Here is an 18,734-nt window from a genome sequence, read left to right as displayed (position 1 = left end):
GCGGTGAGCAACGCAGCCAAGCAAAACGGTAGCAGAGGGAGCAACAAGACGGCGGGCGGCGGGAAGGGAAAAAAAGGGATGTGGGCAACCTGCGACCTTTCCTTTGCAGAAGAGGGAAAGGGAAAGGGCCCCAGGTGCTCAGAGCAGGTACGGATACCAAAGGGGCCAACCGTGACACAGGGGTCCTCCTCTTCGTCTTTTGCACAGGCTTCCGCCATTCAATGGACGAAATCAAGGTACGAAACAGGTACGTACTCGCTCGCTCTCTCTATTTGAGGGACGCTGGAGGGAATGGTGGGGGACCCCTATCCCGCCGCCGCCTTGTCTTGTCCAGTGTGTGCCGGGTGTGTGTGTGCCCATTGCTTGCACCTGCAGCCGTAGCCGTGGAATTGGACGGAGCTTAAAATTGAGACTACCACTGGCCCTGTCCACAATCCGCCGCCAGTGTCATTTGTGCAAAGCACCACGTTTTTCTCCGTGACCTTCGTCCATGTCGGAATCCATTACCGTCGTTGTCTGGTTCTTTGGCTCCCAAAACTCGCCAATGATTAAAGCCTATTTAGACGAAAAACTGGGCTTACGGCAGATGGACGGGGGTGCAGAACAGCAACATGGTAAAGACACAACAGCAATATCCAAAACCAAGGGCCAAGGACGGGACAGAACGCTAGACATGCTACGGGGAGGGGCCGCTGCTGCTGAGCGTGGAGAGAGGAAGCGAAGCACTCGCAAGAACTCCAGGAGTATTCGTAGCGTACTTACAGGCTACGGATACAGACAGGGAAAATAAAAGGAGGGGAAAAAACAAGCAGTGGCGGGTCGTCCTTTTCCTCAACAAGTTTCGACCTTGGCGAGCCATTGATCCCAATTGGATTGTCATTGAATCTCGTTTACGACCACCACTTCTTCCCTGTCGATGCGACGGAATACAGAGAGTTGGCGGCTATTGGAAAAAAAAGACGTCGGGCTTCCGCGGGGGGACGGACGCCAATTCGCCAGTGCGACGAGGAAACGGTGGTAGGGGACAATCTTCATCTTCGTTGCCCGTTCACTTTAAAATGAAGTGATTTTCCTCCACCCCAGCGCCTTATCAACTTATCGCCGTTTGGCATATACCAGCCCCCTGTCAATCACTTTCTTCTCTCTTTGCTTTTTCTTTCTGGGTGTCCGTGTTGCTCCAGCTCTTCCCGCGCCACCCCTTTTTTTTTTTTTTTTATTTTTTTTTATTTTTTTTCAGTGCTCCTTATTTCCCAGAAATCCCATCTGTGCAACCAAACAGTGTGCCGATAAACAATGTTTGGTCAACCCGTCCCGTCCACCGACTCCGGCAGGCACGTCCACCACCGCCGCGAGGGCCAGCCAGCGACTTTTCACGCTCTGGAGATGATGCGCAGTCGGGCCGGGTGCTGTCACTCTCAGGTACACAACCCCTTTAGCCGCCGCGCCCACACACCACACACGCCCCCTCCAACCAATCGTCACTCTCCCAAAGTCGCCTCTAGAGCGAGTCGGCCTACTGCCGTCAGAACACTAAATCGCCAGCGCAAGATTCGAGAGAGCCGCAAGATGTCACTCCCCAAGGCTCTTCCTATCCCAATCCTTCCGTGCTAAGGTAGAAAACCTTCTTTTGCGTCCATGATGACACCCCCTAAAAGGATCGTCATCATCAGTTATTGAGCCGCGACATATCTATTGTCTGCACCACCAACCCAAAAATGTGATGATGAGGCTGCACTTACGTATCCGTACAATAAACCAGACGAATACGGACGGACCTCGCATCACAGACAGCCCCCCCCCCTAAACGAAAAGGATTAGCCCTCTTCCTCACATGAAATGTTCCATGCACGGAAGGTCAGCCAGACCATTACACTGACATATCGGATGCCGCGTTTCATCCCATCTCTCTTTCGCTGAAGAACAACAGCTGCCTGTTGTCGCAAAGTAGAAGTGGCGGTCGCGATTGCATCAAGAAGTGAGGGGCAGCAGCAGGATAGTGCAGCCAGCTTGCCTGCTTGCTGGCTGCTGCAACTGCTACCCGACATGGCAACATCAGACCACGCGTTTGCCAAGCCTGTCCGCCCAAATTGAATCATTCAGAAAGCGCAAGAAGCGTGCCCCTGCCTTGCGGCCGTTTTTAGCGTTCGTGCTTGCTGTCAAGGGGGCGCGTTCAGGAACGAACGAGACGACAAGGTGGCAGGGAGTTCAAGTTGCATATTCTGCATATGATAGTATATGGTATAATTGACTACACTACCCAGCATAACGGGGCCTTGCACAAACCAAAACAGAACCTTGAAGATTCTCCCCGTGCATACCAACGCCACAAGTTCCCCCATCACATGACCCCACCTCCGACTCCGCCACACTCTACCCCATGCTCCAGGCTGCAGCCACTAGCCACAATCTCATAATCGCCGGTCGCATCACCACTGCACCCTCCCCACATGATCCTGACGACAACGACCTTCCATTACACCCGTCGCCTCCAGCTAACCTTCCCCTCCAACCTCCACCTCCTCGTCGCACCGCAAACTCTCGCAACCACATCGCCAAACCCCTTTTGATTTTCTCACAGTAGCGCGAACACGAAAGAGAGAGCAACCGCCAAAATGTCCAACGCAAAGTACACTCCCGCGCCGACGAGCGACCCGGACGAGAGCACAAGCTACGCCCAGCCGCCCCCCGCCTACCAGGCCGAAGCCTCCGCGGCCGCCGACACCGATCGCCTCTTCGGCGGTGGCGCCCCGCGCAGCAGCCAGGACGATGACATCCCCGACGACTTCAAGGTAAGCCTCCTCCTCCTCCCTTCCTCGCCTGCGTCGCACCGCGCCATCGCGACATGCAACGACTAACACGCATCGACAGTTTGGCGGCTCCGTGGCCGAAGCGACAACCGACATCCGCAACCAGTTCATCCGCAAGGTCTACGCGATCCTCACCGTCCAGCTCATCGCCACCGGCATCGTCTCCGCCCTCAGCTTCTGGAGCCAGAGCTACAAGACATGGATCCAGTCTCACCCAGGCCTCGTCTGGGCATCCGTACGTTCTCACGTCCGCCCTTTCCAACCCTCACGTTCACAACAGCTAACATGCTTCTCCCTAACACAGCTCCTCGGCTCCATAGTATTCATGCTCCTCACCTACTGGAAGCGCAAGTCCTACCCGACAAACCTCCTCTTCCTCGGCCTCTTCACCCTCACCGAGGCCTACACCATCTCCGTCATCGTCTCCTTCTACAAGACCGAAATCGTCCTCAACGCAGTCGTCCTCACCGCCGGCATCTTCGTCTTCCTCACCCTCTTCGCCTGCCAGACAAAGTACGACTTCACCTCCTGGATGCCCTACCTCTTCGGCGCCCTCTGGGGCCTCGTCCTCTTCGGCTTCATGGCCGCCTTCTTCCCCTACAGCTCCACCGGCGAGCTCATCTACGGCGGCCTCGCCGCCCTCATCTTCAGCGCCTACATCCTCGTCGACACACAGCTCGTCATGCGCAAGCACCACGTCGAGGAGGAGATTGCCGCCGCCATCAGCCTGTACCTTGACATTATCAACCTGTTCCTGGCTATTCTGAGGATCCTCAACAGCCAGCAGAACAACTAAGCTGGACTGTGTCGTCACCAGGTGGAGGATGAACAGGGAGATTGGACTTGCAAGCCGACAAAATGGTTTTAATAGAATGGTGCTTTTGCGTTCTCATAGTAGTGTATGGATAGTTTCTTTTTGCTGGTTCGGGACTTTGAGTGTTTGCTGCTATTCGTAATACCAGATCAGGTAGTAACACACACAAGATTGGCTCCACGTCACAAGACACGCGCACTTCAGTGACACATTTGGTTGATGAAGCCGTAAAGTAATTTGATATCTGCATTAGAAGTCCACTAATAGAAAAGGAAAATGAGGGCGTTAGTAAAAGGGCTACAAAGGCACAGCCGGAAAGATGCGGTGGGGCTGTGTAATCGGGATAAGAGTAGCAGATCGACGGGTAACAATAATCCAGACGTCCTACACACTCATCCCGCCCGCGACCTCGCCCGAAAGATCTGCTCCGCCTCGAGACTATACACCGCCTCCGTCCACAGCCTCTACCAAACCGGTAGCCTCTTCCCAGTCGTCGCATTCGTAGTAGACCTTTTTGGGGTTTTATCTTCGTGTCAGAGAAACGAACTCGCAGGGTAGGGGAATATTGTTCTTTCTCTTTCAACACAGCACGGAAACCAACGCCAGTATAGAAAAAGACCAACGTCGCAGTTTCGGGGTAACCATAAGCAGGGCCAAGGGTGAATTAGTTGGCTTCGTTGTCGCCGTTGGCTTCGGCCGGGCCGCCCGCTGCTGCCGATGCTTCTCTCTGCATGCGAGCCTCGATCTCGCGGAGCTGCGACTCGCGAGCCAGGAGCTCCTGTCGCTTCTCGTTGATCTCGCGCTGGACCTTGATCTCGATCTCGCGAAGCTTCTCCTCCTCGCGCCTCAGTTGTTCCTCCTTGAGACGCACGGATTGCGATGCGAGGTCCTCCGGGTTCATGGACGAGTCACTGTGACATGTCAGTGCGTGATGCAGGGAAAGGGGCTCAGTCAAGACGTACACTCCAGCACCGCCCTCAACAGACTTGCTGAGCTTCTCGGTACGGTAGTTTTCGTAGAGGAAGTCGTGGGTGATTTCCTTCAGGTCGGCCAAGTGGCTGTGGAGGAGCGCGGAGCGGATGGCGAGGAAGTCGGAGTGGCGCGGGTTGTCGACCTCGACAACACCCCAGGGGTACTGACGGGCGCGGACCTTACGGCCGCCAATCTCGACAACCTCCTCAGAGCCGACGATGGCGAACGGCATCAGGCCTCTCAGCTCGGCGTTCTCTTCAACCGTGTCCTCATCATCCTCTTCAATGTCGTAGGGGAAGTTGTAGACGGGGATACGGTAGTGCTCGATGTCCTCCATAACAAGCTTCTTTGACTCGGCCAGCTCAGCAGGAGTCAGGGAGTCGGCACGGCCAATGACGGGGATGACGTTAACACGGGGGGCGAGGCGCTTCATCAGCTCGATATCAAGCTCACGGAGACTAGACATGTTAGCATCGGCGAATGGGGAATGAGGCTCGTTGGACCTACCCGTGACCGGTGGGGGTGATGAAGTAGAGCATGGCGTGCACACGGTTGTCCCTGAATCGCGGGTTACGCTTGATACGGGATTCCTCGGCCAGAATATCATCGTATTGTCTCTCAAGGTAGCCGACAATCTCGGAGAAGCTGCGGCAAATTAGCAAGAGATGCAGCGGTGTGTTGGCTAAGCGGCGTACCTGGCCTCGTTGTCAATCTGGTCACCGAATCCAGGGGTATCAACAATCGTCAGGGAGATGCGAGTGCCCTCCTCGTCCAGCTCCAACTCTATGTGGGTGTTAGTTTGGCGGTGGTTGGATGGCCTGACGCGGGTTACACGTACCGACGGTGATGGGCTTGATCTTGACACCGTCCTCGACAGACGCGCTGTTGGGGTCGTCCGACTCCTTGTGGCCCAACACACTCTTGCCGCAGAGGGTGTTGACAAAGGTCGTTCTTCCTGTAAGGGTATCGGGGTCAGTCGACGGGACTCGGAGATCGAGTGGACACAGGCTGGCCGCGTAGGGGGGGGGATTCGAACGTACCAGTGCCTGATGCTCCGCAGACCATCAAACAGAACTGGATTCCCTTCTTCACGTTCTTCTTTCTGCGCATCATCTTCTGTAGCGGTGTTGGTGGTCAGCTGCTGGATAATCCTAGGGGTGGCAGATGGACTGAGGCGGTGGTGGCTTCTCGCAGTCGAGGTTGGGGGAGGAATTGTTGATGGGGGCCAGACGCAAAGAGTGCAACTGGATTCAGGGGATGTGGACAAACATACGGCGGTGGTTGAGGTGTAACGGCTAGACTCGCACGCGGTCGGATGAAGGAGTCGTCGACCAGGTCAACGACGGCGAGAAAGAAAGGATGGTGATGTTGGCAATTGGAAGGGGACAGCGAACGTCAGTCGTGTCGTGTCGTGTCGTGTGGACGGAACGAAACGAAAGGACTGCTGGATCCCAAGTGTCGTTGTAGTGGAATGGACAATGGACACTGGCCTGGGGGGTCAGAACTTAGGACGGGAGGTGCAGGTGCACAGGTGCAGCACTAAAGGGGACGGGAGGGTCTTGACCGACGGGTGTTGGAAAATGCAATTTCACACAAAATGTTGCGGCAGGAGGTCCCAAGGCGATCTCAGCCAATTGACGGCCAACGCTGCTGGCTCCTGCACGCCCAATTCAGGGGGACAGCAAGTCCCCGGCCCACGCTCCTTTCCCCAAAATTTGACGCTAGTCTTCTTGGGGGCTAGCACAGACAGCGGGGTATCCTCGGGCAATTTTGGGGGAAAGAAGGTGACAGGTCACGAGACTCTGCGTGGTCCGTGCCGAAGCTGGGCGATTGTCAGTGGCAGATGAGTGCTGCAGCTGAGGTGCACTGTTGGCCAGACTGCCAACGGGCAGACAGTGGGCAGACACACTGAGGTGCTTCTGCCTGTGCTGTCGGGTGTGCACTTGCCTGGTCGCAGCGCGTTGAAATCACTCTGTTTGCCAGCCCAAACATGTTTCGCGTCGCTGCAGCCATTGGCTGCCGGCTTGGCCGGTGCCACCTGACAAGCCACGGCAGGTGCTCTAATCACACCGTCCCTTCATCTCAACAATGGTTTAACTTCCTGCGGCGCTGTGGAAGCGATGATACGTGCCTCATTTCCATAACGGTTGTCCCAGGCTGACTTCTCTGCTGAGACACCGACCACGGGATCGTTTGTGAACATCGCCCTGAATAGCAACCAAATCAAGGATCGCATCAAACAGCTTCTGCGCAAGTGTTGACCAGGCCGCTGTCCACTGCAGCCAGCACGTCCACCTATCAGCAGCCCCTGTTGGCACTCACAGCTTCCTGACTCGGCTGTCCAGCTGACTGCGACCCGCTCAAGCAACGACAAGGCCATCGTTCAAGAGACTCCAGCTCATCGTCAAACAGCTTACAGTGGCCTCTCACGTCGTGGGAAACATCTTTCAAGAATGATATCATAGCGAATAGCTTCGACGAATAGCACAATACTGGCTCGGTCGCCCAGCCTTTACATCTGCATCTGCATTCCCATCCCTTACAACCGCGCCCCTCAGCGTCGTCACACAGGCCACGGCATCACTTTGCTACACCGGCTTAGAGGGCCCATCGTCATCTCCCTTCGCCGACGATGAATACCCGGCCGCCTATCGAGACAGCGCCGTCCACGGTCGTTCTGTCGGTTTCATTCAATAACGATGCGAGCTGCTTCTCTGTCGGCCTTAACACAGGCATCTGCAGTACGTTTGTTTGCTTGCTGCCTCCGGAGGCCCCGTCTCTAACATCGCGCAGTCTTTCACACGAAATCATGTCTTCTTAAGGCTTCTAAAGGTTTGCGCCCGTGACATTCAGACTCATGAGCAAGACTGAGACTTTTTGACAGATTTTAATGGAGGCATTGGCCTCGTTGAGATGATGGGCACCACAAATTATCTCGCACTTGTTGGCGGCGGAAGACAGCCAAAGTTCAGTTCTAGTAAAGTGCGTGCTCCTCCTCGCTCTGGCAAGACCGAGTGCTAAACATGACAGGCCATCATCTGGGACGGTCTCAAATCAAAGGTGGCCATGGAAATCTCCTCGTTAACACCTGTAAGAGGCGTTCGTATTGGCCGCAACCGCATCGTCGTCGCGCTTCAAAACAGCGTTCGCGTATATTCATTTGCGAAACCACCCGATCTCCAGGCCGTGTATGAGACCACAAACAACCCTTTTGGTCTCTGCTGCCTCTCAGAAAAGACTATTGCGTTCCCAGGTAGAACAGTTGGCCAGGTCCAGCTCGTGGATATTGGCACTGGCAACGTTAGCATCATCCCCGCGCACTCCTCAGCACTCAGAGCCATCCAACTGAGCCCCGACGGCGAATCGCTGGCTACGGCGAGCGAGCAGGGTACGCTGATCCGAGTCTTCGCGACGAGCAACTGCGCGAAAGTGGCTGAGCTGAGACGAGGCGTGGATCCTGCAACCATCTTTTCTCTTGGATTTAGCCCGGAGGGCACCAAGGTGGCTTGCACGTCAGACAAGTCTACATTGCATGTGTTCGACGTCCCCCATCCAAAGAGGGGTGTCGTTGTTCCAACAAGTCCCTCAGCATCAATGGCAGGATCTGGCATTCTCGCTGGGAGACCAGGCGATGACGGGAAGGGCCGATGGGGGTTTCTGGGCAAGATCCCCTTGATGCCCAGAATGTTTTCAGACGTCTACTCATTCGCATCCGCACCATTCGAAGCCGGCGATGACCCGTTCATGGGCAGCCTCCCCCTCTCAGAGCAGACTCCCCTTGGCACAACACGACCGCAGAAGGGACTCATCGGCTGGATTAACGAGGAAAGTCTGGTGGTTATTGGCGCGGGCCAAGATGCGAGGTGGGAGAAGTTCATTATCGCCAAGGGCGAGGACGGACGTCGTTATCTTACACGGGAAGGCTGGAAGAGATATTTGGGTAGTGGCTAGACACCCCTGATCGCAAGGCGTTTGGGAAATGTTTTGGGAAATGTTGGTTCACGGCCACGGCACGGCGTTTACTGGTTGTCATCATGGTTGTCATCATGGTTGTAGGCATCAAGGGGTATCAGCGGTAGCATCGCCTTTTTTTTTTTTTGTGCTAGAAATTAGGCTATGGGGTATCAGCGAAGTAGCGCTTTATTGGCGAGAGTTTATATTATCGTCGAGCCTGCGGTGATCTGCTCCTGCTTCTCCGTTTGTGCCGTGGCTCCTCGTCGCGATCCCTTGGCTTTCTATGGAAGCGTTCCTCGGACTCATCCCGGTGACGGCGCCGCCGCTCCCGTCTGGGATCTTCATCACCGCCGCGGTCCCGATCCCGCCGGTCCTTTGAACGATCCCTATCTCTCCGACTCCTATCGTCTTTCCTGTCGTCTTTCGTAGACTCTCGCTCTCGAGAGTCACCCCGGCGCCTCTCCCGACGAGAGCTCTTCTCTCCGTCCCGCCTGTCCCTATCGTCCGGCGTCTCGTCGCGACGCGACCTCCGGGACCGGTGTCTGTCCTCATCTCGATCCGCATCCCTCATCTCCTCATCGCTATCGTGTCTCCGCGACCGGTGTGACCGATGCGACCTGTGACGATGCCTGTGTTTCCTCTCCGACTTGTCCCCTCTCCTCGCCAACGCCTCCTGGATCTCCTTCTTCTTCTCCTCGATTAAGAACTCCTTCATCGGGTCATCATCATCATGATCTCTAATCAGGAGCGCTAGCTCCCTCTCCTCAGGAAGCTGCGGCCTCTCCTCCTCCTCTTCGTCCTCGGAGCCCTCGTCCGTCTTATCACCGCCGTCGCCGCCCTCCAGCTTCGCGACCGTCTCCCAGTCCACCTTGCCCTCGTCCGGGTCCTCGTCGTCGCGGAACTTGTACCGCGCGTGGTCGACGCTGATCATGCGGCTGCCGATCGTCGCGCCGCCGAGATTGTCGACTGCCAGGTCGGTGCTGCGCTGGTCCTCGTACTTGAGCCAGCCGAAGCCCTTGGACTTGCCCGTCTCCTTGTCGCGCGCCAGCTTGAGCCAGACGGGCTCGCCGAACTGGGAGAAGATGGTAATCACGTCGCCCTCGGACATTTCGTAGGGGAGACCGCCGAAGTAGATGTACGCCGTGTCGCGGTAGTCGACGTGCCAGGAACCCTCGGGGGAGCTGTTTCCCTGTTAGCTGGCGGACGGACAAGAGTTGGCACAGGTGCGGTGGTGAAAACTTACATTCCATGCTCAATTTCCTTCTTGTTGAGCTCCTGAATCGCGCGGATCTTGTTCATCTTGGCAGCTGAACCGAGGGCTTACGCTCCCTGCTTGCGAGATGTTGATGTATGCCTGCAAAAAGAAGGCTGGCGCAACGAGCTTCAACTGCAAGGCTGAAGGAAGCGACGTCCAGAGCTCGCTGCAGCTGCAAGCTCCACACACACAACCACACCACACACCGCGGGCCGACAAAGTGGCTCGCGTAGCAGCGTCAGTGCGTCATTTCCCCCAACGAGCGCCAAAGACAACCCCTAAATTGGCACTTCGGTAGCGCACTGTGCCGTGCCATGACAGCACATTTAGGCTTCGGGAAAACAGCCGGTCCGGCGCTGCCAAATTCCCCGACACTTTGATGAAGGGGGCATGAACTGGCTGGTCTGGCCGTTGAAGATACCAGCCCAGCTGCTCGAGGCAGACCTGTAGCCTCTTTAGTGATAATATTGCTGTGATTGCTCGTCTTTCCGACTTTCTCTTTCCCATTCGAAAGCACTTGTCCGCCTCCAACAGTCCTGTGATCCCAGGCCAGCTCACCATCCTCCCCTGAGTCGCGATCCCGAACGACGGACGACGCGTTTTGTTTGTCCATTGCATAAAGCTGTCAACTGCCAAACCCACCTCCTCCCCCCGAGGACCACAAAACACCACGACAACACCACCGCTCGCAGCAACAACCGAGGCACCCACCACCAACACCGCCAATCGCTTCCCCTCATGCGTCCTCGCGGATCAACACAATCATGACGGCAAGTGCAAACAGGGTGTCGACGTACACCTCGGCCTCGGCGGGGTCTGACGGGCGCAATGGCGAGAAGAAGGACCTCTGGAGCTCCATGCTCGACAACGTCGCCAGCGGCAAGCGGTTACCGGAGAAGAACATGATCGTGCTTGGCGGCACGCCCGACTCGCAGCGGGAGTTTATCGAGTCGCTGTCGCACAGCAGCGAGAAGCGGACCCTGGACCGCCAGAGCTCCAAGACACCGCCTGTCGCAAACAGCTTCGCTCTGGGTTACACTTACTACGACGTCTTAGACGCCGACCAAGAAGGTGCGTTGGAATAAGTTTATCTTTAGCCCTCGTAGCTTTGACCGCTGACTTGCTTGCACAGACATCCTGGCGAGAATCTCCCTCTACATGCTGTCGACGCCGTCAGAAGCTTTCCCGAAACTCATCCAGCCGCTAATCACTCCCGAGACGATACCGAATACCCTAATGGTTATTCTCCTGGACTGGTCTACACCACACATGTGGATGCGGCAACTAAGGGAATGGATCCTGTTTATGCGGAGCATTCTTGAGAACTCGAGCCACGAGTGTCAAGCGGCGATGGAGGAGCTCATGGTCAGTTGGAGGGACAGGGGTAGAGGCGGCGGCTCGACCAACCTCGACGGCACAGGGGCGACGACCAGCGAAGGAGACGTCGCGTTGCCTCTTGGCCCTGGTGAGTGGGAGGAGGGTATCGGACTGCCGTTGTGTGTGGTCTGCCAAAATGTGAGTCTTCGACGAGCACAGGAACGACTCAATGGCTAACAAGTTCGCAGGCGGAAAAGATGGAGCAGCTGGAAAAGACACAAGGTTGGAAGGAGGGAGACTTTGATCAAGTTCTTCAGTACCTCCGAACAGCTTTACTAAGACGTACGTTCGCCCTCCAATCTTGTCAGGCATCAAGCTAACTTCTGTAGACGGCGCATCCCTCATCTACACTACTCCGAACGTCCCCTCCTCGATATCGAGCCTTGTACACTCCAGCCTAGGCATCACCTCTCTCCTAAAACGCCAGCCGCTCAAGCACAACGTGATCGACAGGGATAAGATCCTCGTGCCCCCGAACTGGGACTCCTGGGGCAAGATCCGCGTACTGCGCGACGGCTTCGACGTCGAGACCACGAGCCAAGGCTGGTCACACGACCTGCAATCCACCTTCCCCTCCCCACCCATGACGACCGAGGGCCTCGAAATCGTCACCAAGGCCAAGGCGGACGGTGACTACAACGGCGAGGTGTGGTCCTCCGCTGTCGCGCCATACGAGGACTGGATCCGCGACCTCAGCAGCGCAGGCAGTGCCATCTCCTTCGCGGGCCGCGACGCTGACCCCTCGCAACTGGAAATGTCGTCGACGGATACGCAGGAGTTTTTGGGATCCAGTCTGCAGACGCTCGAGCAGTACCGCAGCAGGAGCGCCGAGGACAAGAAGGCGGACGCAACCAAGTCAAGGACGGGCCAGCAGCGCGCGGATGAGCCGGACCTCGGCGCCACATTGCGCCAGGGCGACGGCAAGGTCAGCCAGCACATCGGACCTGTGCAGTTCAACATGGGAGGCATCCAGGTGGATGCCGACGACATGGTGCAGCGGCTTAAGGTGAGCATTGATAGGATCTTGCGGATGATGAGGTGCGGAGACTAACAGACACAGGACCGTCAGGCATACAGCTCTGCACAGGAACCGACCACGCCGCCGGCCGACACCGCGAACGAGAACCCCGACGACATGGACAACGACAAGCTGGAGGCGTTCTTTAGCGGTCTGATGAACCGCAAGCAACCGACCAACGGCTCCTGAAGCTCCTTTTGAGACGACATACACTACCACACTACAAAGCCTCATCTCACGAGGCTACCCTCTTTTTAAGCATGGGGAATCGGTCAGACTTTGACCTACCACTCCCTCTTCTCCTGGGGCGAATTTAGTTTTTGAATGAGACGTGTGTACCATATTTTGGCGAAGATGTGAGGGCAAGCTGGGGACGGCAAGGGGAAAATCTTGCCAAAGGGTGGGTGAGGGCTAAAATCAAAGTAAAGAGAAAAGAAGCGATAGATTGGCGGCGGTTGAGTTGGGGTGGACTGCTTTATTTCCATCTAGCATGTCAGCAGTCAGTCAGTCAGTCGCTGTAGAATAGATACCCCGATTATGACAATGGTATACGTTTGGTGTTGTTCATATCCAATACATACCTGGGATGAAGTCATGAGAACGAGAGTGTTCGAGCACGATCTAGAAGCGCTCACAAAAAGCCCCGATTAAATCTTGCTAAGCATGGTTCTTTCAACTGAACGCAATCAGCGCTTCGAGTGAATCAGGTCGACATATCGGCGTCTCGTTGAATGTTTCTTCATTGAGTTGATATACCTGAACTGCATACATGACTGCAGCCTCTACTGAATCCTGGGGCAGGGGTCCACATCCTTTTACAGGATGTAAACCAGCATTCCAGATCTTCTATCAAACTAGCAAATCTAGTTCGTCTTTCCCAACGAACAAGAGGTTGTCTAATTCTCAAGTAGGGCAAAGGGGAAAAAAACCAAAGGCTGTGGAGAGACTCAAGAAGAACAAGCCACTGCTTCTATAACCTAATGGATAATACTTTAAGGTATGTATTTAGGGGACATGTACAGATAATTTGTGTTTCGTAGTGCACTGATGCTTTTACGGTGTGACCAAGTAGTAAGCACCCACCAGTCCCAGATTCAAGTGATCATCTAATTAACGTTTTTCTCTTTTTCAAAGTCACAATCTCTTCCTCCATACTTGCAATGCCAAATTCTATTCCAAAAACGACAGCAAAAACCTAAGGTAGAAAGAATCAGGGGCATTTTTCCATGGTCCGAGAACAGCTGGCGAAGGCAAGCCGTGTAGCAATTTGCCAATCAAATTTAGTCGCTACAATCCAAGGAGTCGTCACCAAGGCAAAATTAACCAGCCTCTGCGTCTGGGCACTCCCGTAGACATTCCATCTAACACCAATCGCCTCTGACTATGACATTCCAGTTGGTAGGATGAAACGCCTGTCCAGCGACGTCGTATCGGAGAATTGTACCGGCCGCATATTTTTGACAGTTCTCGTATATTTTCCAAGCTCCGTTGCCGATACTCACGAATGAGACTAATTTTTTGGTGACAGGGGCCTTGCAGTTGAATCAGTCAGATGTGTTATGTTTACATAGAATGAAAACAATTTTGATAGCGAGGAACCTAGGCGATGCCAATCGCACCGTGAAGAGGAGCAAAAGAATATCTAATGGTTTTCAAACAAGAGCATGAGAACATAAACTTACATCGTTACACCACCAAATTGCCGCGAAATCGGAACAGCTGACCCGGCCGCAATTGCCTGGTCCAGGGCCATTCTTTGGTCTGCCGTTCACTCTGTAGAGATACTCGATGCCTTCCCGCACACGGCCCCGATCAGCCGGGCCCCATCTGCCGAAGCACTCGTGAGAGAACTCCCGGACAATGGCCTGACGTTTTTCGTGGCTACTAGAAGCTGCGATGACCTCAGACAAGGTCCCATTGTCTAGTCCGTAATCTTCTCGGAAATTCGGATTGATCTTTGTAACTTCCGCAACGACATTCTCGATTGTGCCGTTGACAGAAACGAATCCTGCGCCAGGTGCTGTTTCTACCTCCCACTCAATCTCGTCAACGCCGTAGCCCGGAATAGAGGATTCCTGGCCTAGGATCTTGAGGGCATCAGCAAAAGGTATATGGTAAAAGGGGCAGATCAGAACTGACTCGAGTTATCATCAAAGATAGAGCGGTAGCAGTGATAATCTTCTCAACCCGTGTTCGCCTCGTGTAATGAGCGCCACCCTCCATGTTTCTAACATGTCGTTTCCAAGCGCCACTGGAAGATTTCTGTGGTTTGCGGTCGGCCCATGGACACAAGTCCAGCTCAGGCGAATACCTTACCTCTCAAATCGCGCCTGTAGCCCAAGACGGACCACGGTAGAATACGGTGTGCAAAGCGTGCTGCTATTACCTAGTTAGACAGTGACTTCTGACAGATTGACCCGTCACATTAATTCAATTGTTCAGGGAGATGCCCATGAAGTGGGCTGCCACCGACGGCACAGCAAAATATAGTGTATCCAACCCTTAGAGCCAAGTCATGAACTGGGAATAAATCGCAGGATACGCACTTATTTGCGTTTGCCTTACCTAAAACCCCTATTAGTATGCAATTTATTACCCCTCTACGCCACTTTTTACTATTAATAATAATACTACTAATATTAATTAATATACTTTTTAATATAATTTAAGCTTTTTAATACTATTTAAAGTATAATATAAGTATAATATTATAATACTAGAGTAGGATAATAATAATATAGTTTTTATATAATTAGTATAGTTATTAAAGTTAGTAGTATTATATAGAAATAAGAATATCTCTCTAAAACTAAAATTTCTACTAATAAGATTAATAATATAAAAATCCTTTTTATTTACTTTAGTTCTCTAAGAAGAAAATTATAAAAAAGAGCTTATATTATATTAACTTTAATTTAACTTAAAATATATTATTTTTAATAAAATAGCTATAATAGGGAGCTTTTAGCTAACTATAAAAAAGATAGTAAAGTCCTCTATTAGTTTTAAGAGAAATAAAGCTAGCTTAATTAATAAAGAGTATAGTAGTAATTAGAACTCTTAAAGTAGAGTAAATATAAAAAGAAGAGGGTTTTATATTAGTAGTAGTATATATAAAACTATAATTAAAGTTATTACTTAATAGCTTTAGTTATAAATAAACTTTATAAATAAATAATATAACTTATTAGTACTAAAAGTAATAAATAATAGTATTAATAAGGTTAAGAAGATATAATAGCTAGAAGTTAATAATATTAATACTATTATTAAGGTTACTATTAAGGCTATTATTAAGACTACTATAGAGCTACTAATTAATTTTACTACTAAAGAGGATAATCTATTTAATAAGTATTTATTACTACTTCTATTATAATTATTATTATTATTACTATTTCTTATAGAACTTTAAATTTATATAGAGATTAAGATTTCTAGGAATAATATTAAAATATAATTAAATATTAAGGTTAAGGAGATTAAATAAGAGAATATAGATAACTAAGCTAAATATATTATTTATAATATAATTAGAAACTTCTATTATAAATATACTTTATAATATTATAATTACTTTTTTATATTTAATTCTACTTAAGTTATTTTTCTCTCTAGTATAAATTATTAAGCTATATTCTCTAAAGAGATATTTTATATTAACTACTAAAAGCTTAATAATTAAGATTTATAGCTATTTAAGTATTAAGGATAGATTAGTAATATTATTAAGAATAATAAAAAGAAGAATAAGTTATTATAAGTTAAGATTATTACTCTTATTATATTAAAACTACTTAATTAGTATATATTAATCTCTATAAACTATTATTATAAGTTTTAATAGTTATTTTTAGTACTATTTAGTATAAGTTTTATTTAAATAACTCCTTTAGTTAGAGTAATATTATTTTAAAACTCTATTAAGATATTTTTATAACTTAGTATAACTTTATAAACTTTATATTAAAATAATAACTTTATTAAGCTTATTCTTATTAAGCTTAGTAATATTAGTAGACTATTATATTAATAGAGGTAATAAAGTAACTTATTACTAACTAATAAGTTAAAGTAAAAAAAGATTTAAAATATATATTAAGCGATCTAAGCTTTCTATAAGTATAAGTTAGGAGTTAAGTACTTTAATAATTATAATAGTATTACTAATAACTACTATATTATTTATCTTTTTACTTTATTAAGCTTACTTATTTATCTTTAGATCTATAAATAATATATTATAGCTTAAGTAGAAGCTATAGCTAATAGAGAAATAACTATTAATAAGCTTCTAGAGAATATTATTATTAATATAACTTTATACTATAATAACTACTTTTATAAGAGTAAATTTAAGTTATAGAGTAAAGTTATATTAAAAGTAAATAGTAATAAAAATAGTAGAAGTAGTATTAATAAGCTTAATCTACTTTTTTTTAGCTTCTATATTATAAACTAAGTTAATATATTATTATTATTACTATTCTATAACCTTATATTACTAACTTATTCTTATTATAATTATTATACTTCTACTTAGTTATTATTATTAATACTACTATTAATAAGATTATTATTAATATTACTATATATTAAGAAGTAGGATTTATTAATTTTATCTTCTTCTCTATTTATTCTTTAGATTAAGCTTATATTATAACTTCTCTATAAATATCTAAAGTATTTATAAAGAATAGAAGGGACTAAGGATATTAAATAGATATTATAAGCTACGCCTATTATTAACGTCTAGGTAGTGTTATAGACTTAGGAGAATTCTGCTTTTAGTAACTACGTTTACTTAACTACTACTTTATACCTATTTTTCCTCTATATAAGGGGCTTCTTAGAACCCTCCCCTTTTTAGCTTAGATTCCTATAATTAAGGTACCCCTAAGTTAAATAAACTAAAGGCTAGCTTTTTATATATCTAAGCTTAATTTAAATACCTATTTTACTAATTATATAGAGTAATAAATAGTAAATAAAAAATAGAGCTAACTAAACTAGAAATAGCTAGCTTAAAACTAATATTAGTAAATAAGGAGGTATTTAAAGCAATTTATATAGCTATTAATAAGCTTAATAACTAGCTTAATAACTTAATAATCTTATAGTAAATTAATAATAAGCTAGCTATAGATCTAATATAAATAATAGTAGCTAATAATATATTAGTATTAGTAATACTAAACTTTATAATAACTTTATTAGTATTACTATTAGTACTACTATTATTTTCTAAACTAGATATTACTTAGGAAATAAGTAGTATTTAGCGCTTAAAGTTTCTCTTTAACCCCCCTAAGTTTAAAGGAAGTTATAATAAGTATACTATATAAGCATAATAAATATATAATAAGATTAAAATAGATTAAGCTTTCTACTTAAGTAACTAAAAAGTATAATATTTTATTAACTCCTACTTAGAACTTAAAGTATAGTTAGTAGTTATAGCTTTCTATAACTTAAGAAGTAGTAATAGCTTATTTAAGCTAGATACTTTTTTAGTATACTTAAATTATATTTATAGTAACCTAAATATAGAAAATAAAGCTTTTAGAAGATTATTAAAACTTAAGATAAAATATAATAAAGCTTTTACTTTATTCTTTCCCTATTTTAAATATATTATTATAAAAGTAAGTAGTATAACTTAGCTAAATAGTATTTAAATTAATTACTTATATAAAGTACTATTATATAAGCTTTTTAATTATCTAATTAACTATTTAACCTCTTATAAGTATACTAAGTATATAAGCTTTATATAAGATATTATATAGAAATTAGAAGGATTATATTATATTTATAATATTTTATACTAGCTTAAGACTTTTAGAATAAAGTTATTACTTCTAAAAGTAAATATAGATAGAGATATTAGGATAATAGGTTTAATATATATTTTATATAAAAAAATAAATAAAAACCTTAGTAAAGAAATATATTATTATTTTAAGTATAATTAAGTTAGCTATTTATAGAAGGATTATTAAAAGATTAAGAGGTTAAGAGATAGCTTTAAAATAGTAAAAGCTATTAAAGAAATAATATATTTAGATTTAGAAAAGATTAAGAAAGAAAAAGATATTTCTAATTTAAGAAATAAGTAACTTTAATATAAAATTAAGTATTAGGGATAATAGAGGAAGAGTAAGCTAGTTAGAAATAGTTCTAATTAGAATATAGTATAAGTAAGCTTTTTATAATATTAGTAGTTAGAGTTAATAAAAGTATTCCTACTAATACTTTAATAGATTATAGCTATAATATTTATATAATAATAAATTATTAATATATTTACTACTTCTATTTACTATATATTAACTACTAAGTATAATAATTATAAAGTTTTATTAATAATTTAGCTTAAATTATTATAAAAGGAGTAGCTATATTATATTTTAAAATTAAGGGTTATATATAGTAACTTTTTACTTATATAGTAAGAGGGTTAGATATTAACTTCTTTTTAGAGAAATTATAGATAGAATAAAATAATATTATTTATAATATAGTAGAGAAGTATAT

General features: G+C 47.0%; 5 protein-coding genes across 5 annotated transcripts; 3 read left to right on the top strand and 2 right to left on the bottom strand.

Moving 5' to 3' along the window:
• Nucleotides 1-2,612: 2,612 nt before the first annotated feature.
• Nucleotides 2,613-3,603, top strand: Tmbim4 (Protein lifeguard 4; the record flags this gene model as incomplete). Its single annotated transcript, XM_036643634.1, has 3 exons — nt 2,613-2,789; nt 2,869-3,042; nt 3,112-3,603. The coding sequence occupies 3 exons, from the start codon at nt 2,613-2,615 to the stop codon at nt 3,601-3,603; spliced, it is 843 nt and encodes a 280-aa protein (XP_036490398.1).
• Nucleotides 3,604-4,285: 682 nt separating this feature from the next.
• Nucleotides 4,286-5,706, bottom strand: CGCS363_v011784 (Septin-like protein spn3; the record flags this gene model as incomplete). Its single annotated transcript, XM_036643633.1, has 6 exons — nt 4,286-4,532; nt 4,584-5,051; nt 5,101-5,238; nt 5,289-5,376; nt 5,432-5,548; nt 5,634-5,706. The coding sequence occupies 6 exons, from the start codon at nt 5,704-5,706 to the stop codon at nt 4,286-4,288; spliced, it is 1,131 nt and encodes a 376-aa protein (XP_036490399.1).
• Nucleotides 5,707-7,225: 1,519 nt separating this feature from the next.
• apg-14 (SVP1-like protein 2) lies at nt 7,226-8,544 on the top strand (the record flags this gene model as incomplete). Its single annotated transcript, XM_036643632.1, has 4 exons — nt 7,226-7,334; nt 7,387-7,425; nt 7,478-7,575; nt 7,624-8,544. The coding sequence occupies 4 exons, from the start codon at nt 7,226-7,228 to the stop codon at nt 8,542-8,544; spliced, it is 1,167 nt and encodes a 388-aa protein (XP_036490392.1).
• A 208-nt stretch (nt 8,545-8,752) lies between these two features.
• Rbmx2 (RNA-binding motif protein, X-linked 2) lies at nt 8,753-9,846 on the bottom strand (the record flags this gene model as incomplete). Its single annotated transcript, XM_036643631.1, has 2 exons — nt 8,753-9,728; nt 9,791-9,846. The coding sequence occupies 2 exons, from the start codon at nt 9,844-9,846 to the stop codon at nt 8,753-8,755; spliced, it is 1,032 nt and encodes a 343-aa protein (XP_036490393.1).
• A 720-nt stretch (nt 9,847-10,566) lies between these two features.
• DYNC1LI2 (Cytoplasmic dynein 1 light intermediate chain 2) lies at nt 10,567-12,386 on the top strand (the record flags this gene model as incomplete). The annotated part of the gene is made up of 5 exons (XM_036643630.1): nt 10,567-10,873; nt 10,935-11,317; nt 11,368-11,461; nt 11,509-12,185; nt 12,240-12,386. The coding sequence occupies 5 exons, from the start codon at nt 10,567-10,569 to the stop codon at nt 12,384-12,386; spliced, it is 1,608 nt and encodes a 535-aa protein (XP_036490394.1).
• Between the last annotated feature and the right edge of the window lie 6,348 nt (nt 12,387-18,734).

This window comes from Colletotrichum siamense (genome assembly GCF_013390195.1).
Source record: "Colletotrichum siamense strain Cg363 chromosome Unknown KSG_Cg363_contig08, whole genome shotgun sequence".
Taxonomy (NCBI): Eukaryota; Fungi; Ascomycota; class Sordariomycetes; order Glomerellales; family Glomerellaceae; genus Colletotrichum; species Colletotrichum siamense.
The sequence above is the reverse complement of the archived record's forward strand: the minus strand, read 5'-3'. Positions and strand labels throughout refer to the sequence as shown.